Source organism: Suncus etruscus, chromosome 17 (assembly GCF_024139225.1).
Source record: "Suncus etruscus isolate mSunEtr1 chromosome 17, mSunEtr1.pri.cur, whole genome shotgun sequence".
Lineage (NCBI taxonomy): Eukaryota > Metazoa > Chordata > Mammalia > Eulipotyphla > Soricidae > Suncus > Suncus etruscus.
In genome coordinates, this window is record NC_064864.1 from 44,553,549 (window position 1) to 44,563,837 (window position 10,289).

The 10,289-nt window shown below is 50.3% G+C and overlaps 1 protein-coding gene across 1 annotated transcript; it reads left to right on the forward strand.

The window, feature by feature from the left end:
- Positions 1 to 6,849: 6,849 nt before the first annotated feature.
- Positions 6,850 to 9,079, forward strand: LOC126033426 (40S ribosomal protein S15-like). Its single transcript, XM_049790412.1, has 3 exons — positions 6,850 to 7,050; positions 7,347 to 7,476; positions 9,036 to 9,079. Exons 1-3 carry the CDS (start codon positions 6,850 to 6,852, stop codon positions 9,077 to 9,079), a joined length of 375 nt encoding a protein of 124 aa, XP_049646369.1.
- The last annotated feature ends 1,210 nt before the right edge of the window (positions 9,080 to 10,289 follow it).

The following is a 10,289-nucleotide window of genomic DNA, read 5'->3' on the forward strand; positions in this document are numbered from 1 at the left end:
GTTAGATCCCTGGCATCCGATTTGTTCCCCAGAGTCCTTCAGCGCAAAATTGGGGATAACCCCTGAGCACTGCTATGTGTGTCCTCAAAAAACCAAAATGACATGAAGCTTGGGCAGGGACAAGTAGAACAGAGTCACGTGTTAACAAAAGGGACTGGAGGAAGGGAAATGCTTATGGGGTTCAGGTCTGTGGGAAAGATATAGCTCTGTCTTCCTGCACCCCCAGGGGGAGGTGGAGAAGTATGTCTCTGGCCTGGCTGAGTGGGGATCCACCTTCTATGGGAACAAGACTCTCCCCAGGGATCCCCCACTTGCAGAAGACACTCAGCCTGTGTCAACAGAATGCTGTGCATTAGGGATTATTTGCCCCCCACTCCAAAATTTTTAGGTGAAAGAGATGAGGCTCTGTTCCATGAAAGGGTCCTTCTGAAGACAGGCAGTCCAGCCCCTTTTTATTTTTTATTTTATTTTTATTATTTGTTGTTTGTTTGTTTGTTTTGGTCACACCCATGATGCTCAGGGTTACTCCTGGCTCTGGCTCAGAAATCACCCCCTGGCAAGCTCAGAGGACCATATGGGATACTGGGAATCCAACCACCATCAGTCCTGGATCAGCAGCATGCAAGGCAAACGCCTGACCACTGTGATATCTTTCCAGCCCCTAAGTCCAGCCCCTTTTAGAGGTACAGTTTGGGTTTGGAAATGCCCAGTTAGTTCAGCCTTCTATGCATAGCCTAGTGTGGGAATCTGAAGGGAGCAAGGGTTCCGCATCCATGTCCACAGCTGGGAAGAGGATTGGGCAGAATATTTGAGGGAGGAGGATGTTCCAGAGCCAGAGGTTCACCTGAGGGTGGGGTGGGGGGAAATCCCAGCTCCTCGCTAGGCCTTGGTCATGGGTCCCTGGCTCAGCTTCTCCTGCAGGAGTCTCCTGCCACTGCTGGAGCCAGATCTCTACCTGGGGACAACAGGTGTCTCTCTCTCTCTTTCTCTCTCTCTCTCTCTGTCTCTCTCTCTTTCTGTCTCTCACTCTCTCTCTCTCTCTCTCACACACACACACACACACACACACACACACACACACACACGGCAGAGGCTGTGGGTTCTCAGCCTAGATCCAGGGAACCCTGAGGGTGCAAGGCTGCTGGGTTTGTTATAAATTAGAGACTAATTAGGAGAAGGTGAGAAGGGCTCAGTAACAGCTTTCGGGGCCCATCTTTTCGATTTCTTGTTCGGTTTGTTTATTGCGATTGTTCCTGTCTCATAAGCTTATTGCAAAACCAATAAAAATGATCTATTCAGAGAGGGGAGCTGCTCTTTTGATGGGTCTGCTGCCTCCTGGGCCTGGCCCCCTCCCCATGGCTGCAGCCCCAGCCTGGTTGACCAGCTGTCTCCTGCCTCGGGGTCAGCAGAGGATGCCAGATTTCTGTTCACCAGAAACTTCCTCCACCTGCCATGCAGTCACCCTGAGTGGGCCTCAGGCTTCCAACCTGGCTTCATCACCCCAATGAGGACTGGACCCCAGCCTCCAGCTCACTTTTGATGGATACACCAGATCTGCACTGAGCATGTCAGAGCTGTGATAGGGCAACAGGAGGTCGGGACAGGGGGTCACTGGAGCCTGGAATTTCATGTGGAATATTGGCTTTATTTCCTCTCTGTGCCTCAGTGAGGCTGTCCTCTAGGAGCAAGGGGCCTACCTTGTTCGGGAAATAGAGCAGAAGAGGCTCCAGGAGTCCCTTAGCATAAAAACTTGACCTTGAAGGAGCTACTGAGGCCCCAGATCTTTTATGTATCCAGAAGTTTCGTGACAGTTGGGGTCAGGGGCAAATACCCTGGTCCCGGTGAACTGGCTGTCATGTCCATCTCTGCTCCACTGAAGATAGCAGCTCCATTAGAGACTGTGATCATACTCCTAAGACATTGTGACTTCCCCTAGCTGCTGGTACATGCTTCAGAGCCTTTTAAGTGATCTTTTGGGGGTCCTCCCCAGAAGTGCCCAGGGCCTCTGAGGCCTCTCTCAGTGATACTAAGCCACCCAGGATGAATGGTTCCTTGCTTGGGCCCAATGATGTGATGTTGCCCAATTCCAGCAGTATTAGGGGGATCAGCACTAGACCCAGAAGTGCTCAGAGGTCTCCAGGGCCACAGCTGGCAATGCTGGGCGGGGTTGTCAATGCAGTCAGTGTCAGGGATCACTCTGGTCCTTGTATGAGCAGAACCTCTGAGCAAGGCCTCTCAGATAGTTTTGGCAGGAAGTGTGGGGTTCTGCAGAGTCAGTTACCACACAGAATTCCAGAGTTTCCGAGTCAGGAGGGAAGTTGAGCCCACAGCCCAGCCCTTCCTGCCACAGATACAGATGCAGGATCAGAGACATAAAGAAATGTGACAACAGTCCCACAGCAAGTGAGTGGTCCAGCTGAATGGGAACCCAGGACGATAGTCCTGGCACCATGGTTCAATTTTCTTAGTTCCCCTTGCCTCCTTTTTCCTGTATCGTTCCAGTTCTTCTGCTCACCACAATCACCTTGTTTTTTTTTCTAAAGAAAACCCATGTCTCGGGGCCGGAGAGATAGCATGGAGGTAAGGCGTTTGCCTTTCATGCAGGAGGTCATCGGTTCGAATCCCGGCGCCCCATATGGTCCCCCGTGCCTGCCAGGAGCAATTTCTGAGCCTGGAGCCAGGAATAACCCCTGAGTGCTGCCGGGTGTGACCCAAAAAGTCCAAAAAAAAAAAAAGAAAGAAAGAAAACCCATGTCTCTGCTCAAATTCAAGACCCTAGCACTGCCAAGGTTCCAGAGCCTCTTAGGGAGGCCTGGGAGTTTCCCCCCATGATTTTAGAGAGAGGAAGCTTTTCAGCGCATGCTTCCTTTGTCTGTTTGTTTTGTTTAGTCTAGGAAGGCCAAGAGGTAAAGGGTAAGAAAGAAAAGCCTTCAGGGATAAAGAGATAGTATAGCAAGTGACCTGGGTTCAAACGTTGGCATCCCATATGGTCCCCTGAACACACCAGGAATGATGCCTGCATGTAGAGCCAGGAGTAACATATGAGCACTATTGAGTGTGGCAAACAACAACAACAACAACAACAACACAATACAAAACATAGAAGTTTTTAGGAAGCAGAATATCTCAAGGAATTAGCCTATCACCAGTGAGAGTCACCGTATTTTCCTTTGGTCTCTGTATACATTCAACCATCACTCCATTGAACTGTTACCGTAGATCAGGCACCATTCTAAGCACTTCACCTGCTAATTTATGGGTTTGATCCTATTTTAATATATCATGTAAGATTTTATTGAGTCTTCTTCCATGATGCAGCTGGCATCATGAGGGCCCCTTTACAGAAAGGAGGTTCTGTCACAGAGAAGGAAGCAGCCCACCCCAGAGGCCCTCCTGGAAAGTGGATGTGGCACTGAATCTGTATTCACCCATTATTATCTTCTCCTTGCAGAAGCCTTGTTCAAGGACAAGAAGATTGAACCAAGGAAGGAAGGAATTCTAGACAGTCAAAGGGAACGAGACATCCCCTCTGACGCAGAAAAGTAAGAATTTCTCTCATTACCAACCATCCTGGCCACCCTTAGCTGGTTTCCAGTTTAATACTTCACAGGAAAGGCAGTCGTAGGAAGCATAAGCAGCCCAGAATCTGAGCCTCTACCCTAATAGCCCTATTCTGGGGAGACTTCTGGATTCTGGAAGCCAGGGCTTGGGAAGGGGGGTGGTACCAAGCATCTCCAGGCAGGGTACTCATGAAGCTTCGCTCCCTCCCACACGAGCGCCTGTACTGACATCTCTGAGAGGGCCTTTGATTAAAGAGACAAGTGACTTTGCCCATTCTATTGATCAGAATAAATTACTAGGAACTAATTTATGGGCCTCCCCACTGCCGATGACATGGTGGATTGTGCGCTATTGGTCAGTAAATTGGATTGTCAGGCTAGATTATTGGTTCGTATACAGTTATCTCTCATAGCGAGATCAGGCAGCACAGGTAGAAGAGAGAATCTTTTCTCTGCTGCCAGATGCCAGGACAAGGGCTGGTGGGGAGGGACAGGGAGGGGAGGGGCGGAGAGGGGAGGAGCAGAGAGGCCAGGCCTCCGTGCAGGATGCTTATTAATTAGTGCGGCATCACAGCATTAAAAGAACATTAGCGTGGCCTCGTCTGCGAGTGATGGCGAAATGACATTGTGGGCCTCCTCCTGGTTCTCCAGCTATGACTCTGTTGGGGAGAAGCTGGGAGGGGGCTGATGAGCAGACTGGGGGGATGGGAAAGATGAAGGAGAAGGGCCAAGAGAAAGGGAAGGCAAGCAGAGGCCATTGGCTGGGAGTTGCAAGCCGAGCAGGTCTGCTAAGTGCCAGCGTCGCTGAGCCCCACGCGGGGAAATGGAGCTGCCGTTCTGCTCCGTACATCACAGCCAACGATGAAAAGTTCTAGAGCTGGGATTTCTCAGGCAATTTGGCCAGTGATGCATGGGGCAGTAGATCCTCGCGCACTCTTCCGTGCTTCTGCCAAGCCAGCAATAACAAAAACTTATTTTTTGCCAGGGAAACGGATATGAGTCAGGCGGCCCGACGGGGGGAGTGGGGAGCACAACGCTGCTGCGATTTGTCCCGCTCCGCTGTTTCCCCGAGCTCTAAAGACCTGCCAGGAGGTGACAAAGGCGAGACAATTTCGAGTTCACAGTCCCGTGTTCTCGAAGCATAGCAGCACACCATTGAGGGGGTCTTCCGGGGGGCCATGGGCTGCAAAGTCAGCGGTCCTGTTCCCCAAGCCCACTGAGGAGGAGCGATGGGTTGAGCAGAGGGTGAGAGAGGGCAACAAAGGTCCTTTTCCTCTTGGCAGAATTCCTAGGGACGATTACCCCCTTCAAATTCCTCACCAGCCCCCCACACACACACACACAGCTCCACAACCCACACGAAAGGGTAAGAGATGGCAGTGTGGGGCTGAGCAACCCAGGGTCCTTTCTGCCCTATGCATGAATGGTCCTGCCCACCTGCAGAGCCTGGGGTGATCCCTGAGAGCAAGGGAGCCAGTCCATTCGTTTTTGGTGATTGTGTTCCACTCTTACCCTTGAGGGTGAGCCCTGAGGAGGCTGCACTGTCTTTGAGGCATGATGAGGGCACAGACAGCCTGTTCTCTGGGCCACAGGCCTACTGGGTTCAGAGAAGTTCCCAGCCCTGAAGCAGCCAGCAAACCCACCAGCAAGGCCCCAGGGCCTCCAGCTCACTTGATTTGCACCAAAAACAGTATGCAAAAGTGTCTTCTGGGGGCACAATGATACCAGTATCACCCCACCCTCATGCCCCCTCCTTGGGACTGCTTAACAGACCAAAGCCAGGAAGACCTGAGGACCCTAGAAACAGTAAGCTCCATGAGCTGAAAATATTCTGCACATTTCAAAAGCTAAGGGGCAAGAAGCTCGAGGGAAAGGCCCTTCTCTCAGCCTCTGGAAGCCTGGTGTGCCATCCTTGTCACTTAGCTCCCCACAAGGGGAGGCACAATCCAAATCATCCCCACAAACACCTTCACCTCAGTCACTCCCTGGGGTCCTCTGCTGATCCATCTCAAAGGGGACAGAGCCCAGAGTCTGAGGAAATGACTGTCCCGGTCCAGTCTCATAGCAGCAGGGCCCCCACTTCATGTCTGTCTCTACTTTGTGCTTGTCCCACTTCCAATCCTGTCACTCCATGGAAACAAGCCCAGGAGTCCCTAGAGCATATGGGGCCTCTGAGATGGAAAAGTTTGCAAAGGCTAGAAGAAGAAAAAGTGGCCTGCTGGTGGGTCTATAAATTAGAGACTCATTAAGGAGAGGCGGGAAGGGCTTTGGGGGCCTGCGACTTTCGATTTCTTGTTGAGCTAGTTTATTGCTATTGTTTCTATTTCATACGTTTATTGCAAAACCAATAAAAATTATCTATTAAGAGCAGGAAACTCATCTTTTGACTTGTTGGTTGAGCTTTCCACAGAATACCCTTTAACTGGTTCAACATGTCGGCAGAGAAGTACAAGCCCATGTACACACCCCCAGGGCTCCCCTAGTAGTGAGCAGTACTCCCAAGGATATGGGGTGGGGGGAGCAGCTACGGGGATACCCAGTCTACCACCTAGCAGAGTGGAACTCTTGGCAGGTGGAGGAAGTTCTACTTTCCTCCATTCACCCCACATTTTTAAATATTTCATTTGCTGGAAGCATTTTATTTTATTTTTAAATAAATTATTTAATTGACTCACCATGAATACAGGGTTAAGTTGTTCATGATTGAGTTTCAGTCATACAATGTCAACACCAGTGCACATTTCCCACCACCCATGTCCCCAATTTCCCTCCTGACTTCTCCCACCATTGCCTGCCCCTGCGACAGCCATTTTTCTTCTCTTTCTCCCCCCTACCATACTTTTTTATCTTTTAGACACTGTGGTTTACAATATTGTTATCTGAAAGCACATTTTAAATTGGGGGCTTTTCTCTCAAAACATTAAAAAAAAAAAAAGGTTTTCTCAGCATAGTTGGGCTCTCGAATGACTATTCATAAAAGGAGAAACCAGAGGCTGAAAAGGAAGATAGCCCAGCAGTAGCATGTGTGAAATGCTAAGTTCAATCTCCAGTACCACAAAACAATACAAAAATAATGAGTCCAGGATGTAGCACAGGGATTGATTCCTGCATAACATGGTCCCCTAAACACTGCCAAATGTGATCCTAAAGGTCTCCAGCTCTGATGGGTGGTCCAGGTATTCCTTGTACCACAGGGCCCAAGCAGCATTGAATCCTTGGACTTTAACACAGATCCACTGATCCATTTGGTCAAGAGTTGTTAGTAGGTCCTTTCCGAAGAGCCGGCAAGATGGCGGAAGTGGAGCAGAAGAAGAAAAGGACCTTCCGCAAGTTCACGTACTGCGGCGGCGTGGACCTAGATCAGCTGCTGGATATGTCCTACCAGCAGCTGATACAGCTGTACATCGCCTGGCAGCGTCGGCGCCTAAACCGGGGCCTGCGTCGGAAGCAGCACTCCCTGCTCAAGCGCCTGCGCAAGGCCAAGAAGGAGGCGCCAGGGCAGGGCCCGGAGAGATAGCACAGCGGCGTTTGCCTTGCAAGCAGCTGATCCAGGACCAAAGGTGGTTGGTTCGAATCCCGGTGTCCCATATGGTCCCCTGTGCCTGCCAGGAGCTATTTCTGAGTAGACAGCCAGGAGTAACCCCTGAGCACCGCCGGGTGTAGCCCAAAAACCAAAAAAAAAAAAAAAAAAAAAAAAAAAAAAAAGAAGGAGGCGCCACCCATGGAGAAGCCTAAGGTGGTGAAGCCGTAGCTGCATACCTGCGTGACATGATCATCCTGTCTTAGATGGTGGGCAGCATGGTGGGCGTGTACAACGGCAAGGCCTTCAACCAGGTGGAGATCAAGCCCGAGATGATCGGCCACTACCTGGGCGAGTTCTCCATCACCTACAAGCCCGTCAAGCACGGCCGGCCGGGTATGGGGCCACCCACTCCTCCCACTTCATCCCACTCAAGTAAAGGCCTCAGTGAGGCTGCACATGGAAATAAAAAAAGAAAAAGTTGTTAGTAGGGTCCCTGAACCTCCTGAGCATCTGGGGCGGAGCAGACAGGGGCTTTCTCAAAAACAGTTTCCAGTCTACAAGGGCTTCTCTTCTGGGACTCCTGTACTCCTTCCCCACACTGCCCCGCCAGCTTTCTGACACTAGCCATGCCGTGTACACACTGGCAACTGCTACTAAAAGGGCTAGAAAGAGGGGTTATCTAGTCCCTCCATTTCTAGAGAGCTGCTCTTGAATTTGTAAAAATGCCTCTCAGGCATGCTGGTAAAATTTCTCTTCCAGGATCCCAGAAGGCAGACTGGGGTCTTGACCCATTTAGATAAGAAAAAGCTAACATTTGTAGCATGCCTAGGCCCTCCTTTCTTTCTTTAATATGCATTATCCCCGTTTTCACCAAGATGAAAATTGAAGTTGGGAGATGGTAGTGATCTGCCTCCAGGCAGAGAATAATATAGCCCTTGTTCCGAGAACACCAGGCCCAGAAGAACCCGTAACCCTTTCTCTAGCTCTGAGGGCCTCTGTGTTCCCTGCCCAGGCCTGAGAGGATGCCCTGAGGGAGATTCACAGCCAACTGAGGGAAAATCCACCCAACTGTGACTCAAGTTCAAATCTGCCTCCTGAGTAACCAACACCCCTAAATCTCCTGAAAGGGAACCACAGGGTCTTTAATAACCACCCTGTCAGGTCACGGGATGGTGACTAATGGGCCTCAAGGAGGAGACGGTGAAAAACACTCTAAGAAATAAATTTGGGTGATTAAATTTCAAGGCAGTTCATGGAACAGCAAGCTGGAGCCTAAACGAAGCCATCAAGTTACCAGGAAAATCAAGATTTCAATCGAACCATGGCTATCCAGGACTCAGCCTGAGTCTGGGCAGAACGTGAGTGGCTTGGGAGAAGGCTCCCCCAGAAAACTTCTGAGGGATGTGAACAACTTCCTGACTCCAGCCATGCCTTGCAAAGGGCCAGTTAGTAGTAAGTCGGGAAAATTATTGCCTTTCCCTAACTAATCTTTAAGTTTGGAGGGAAAAAAAAAAGGCATTACTGCATTGCTTACTAGAATAAGGGAGTTGAGGGAGGAAGAGTGATGCCAAGAGAGTACAGAGACTTCCATTCCACCAATTCTCTGCTATTTCAATTAAGTGTTGTGTCCCCCAATTGGGTACCATCCCCAACCATGGTTTGGGGTTGTGGGCAAAATCCTCTCCGGCTGAAGCCTAGCCCGAGGCCACGAGATTTTGCAGGGTCAGTCCACTCAGAACTCTCAGGACTCAGGTCAGAGCCATGGTCTGATTCCTTGTCACTGCTTAGTCTTGGAAACACCACATTCACAGGAGTTTCATTTTGAACAAAGTCAGGGTGGGAAACATTAGAGCCCCCATTGGCCTCTGAGATGGACAAGCCCAAATGGGACTGCCTTGGCCCCTGCAGCTGCTCTCATCCCTCTCCCTCTTGCCAATCCTTTCTCTCTCAAGGTTTCACCTCTTTCTGCTCTGGCCCCACCAGCTGCTTCCTGTAAATCCAGCTGAGACAGCTGCTGGCATACCAGTCTCCATTTCCAGGGGCCCTGGAGTCCCCAGTCACTCTTGGCTCAAGTGTGGGTGAATCTCAGGCGTCCAAACAAGGCTGAGATTATTAAAACACACACACACACACACACACACACACACACACTGCACTAGGAAACTGGAGAGAAAGCCAAAAAAGTAAATTACAAAAGCAGAGAAACAGACTTCTAGATTACAGAATCCTCCCACCAGGTCTCAAATCTGTTTCCTACAAAGATTGTTGCAAAAAGAAATGAGTAAGAGAGAGGAGTAAGGGCCAGAGAAACAGCCCTTAGAACCTGCTTAACCCAGGTTCTATACCCAACATCCCATATAGTCCCCCAAGCTTGCCAGGAGTAATTTGTGAGTGCAAAGCCAGGAGTAACCCCTGAGCACTGCCAGGTGTGACCTAAAATTTAAAGAGAGAGATCGAAAGAGAGAAAGAGGGGGCAGAGAAAAACTGCCCAGTGACTGGTGGTCCAGACCTGCCTGCTCTTCACCCTCCCCAGCTCTTTAAGGTTAAGATATAGCACAGAGGGCCCGGAGAGATAGCACAGCGGCGTTTGCCTTGCAAACAGCCGATCCAGGACCAAAGGTGGTTGGTTCGAATCCCGGTGTCCCATATGGTCCCCCGTGCCTGCCAGGAGCTATTTCTGAGCAGACAGCCAGGAGTAACCCCTGAGCACCGCCAGGTGTGACCCAAAAACCAAAAAAAAAAAAAAAAAAAAAAAAAAGATATAGCACAGAGGGGCTTCTCCTTCAGCCAATACCGTCATCCAGCCCCATCTAGCACTTGATTGCTTTCAGGTGCTGCCCTCAGATCTGAATGAGGTGCTCTGCAGATTGGTAGAACCTTCAGATCAAGCCCCAGGACAGGGAAGGGTCTCTCCACTATCACCTTCTTACCAGGGCTTCTGGTTGCCTCTTCCAGAGAAAGCAAAAAAACACCACCTTCCCCCAGGTCACTTCTCCCTGTACTCCAAGAAAGTTCCAGTTAAGATCTTAGTCTTGGGGCAGAGATAACACAGAGGGATGGGAATTTGCCTCACATCTATTCAACCTGGATACCACCCACCCACCCAAGCACTGCCAGGAGTGACCCCTGAGAACATGGCCAGGAGTAAGCTTGAGCACAGCCAGTTGTGGCCCAAACCAGTCCCTCCATCTCCTGCAAAAAAGACC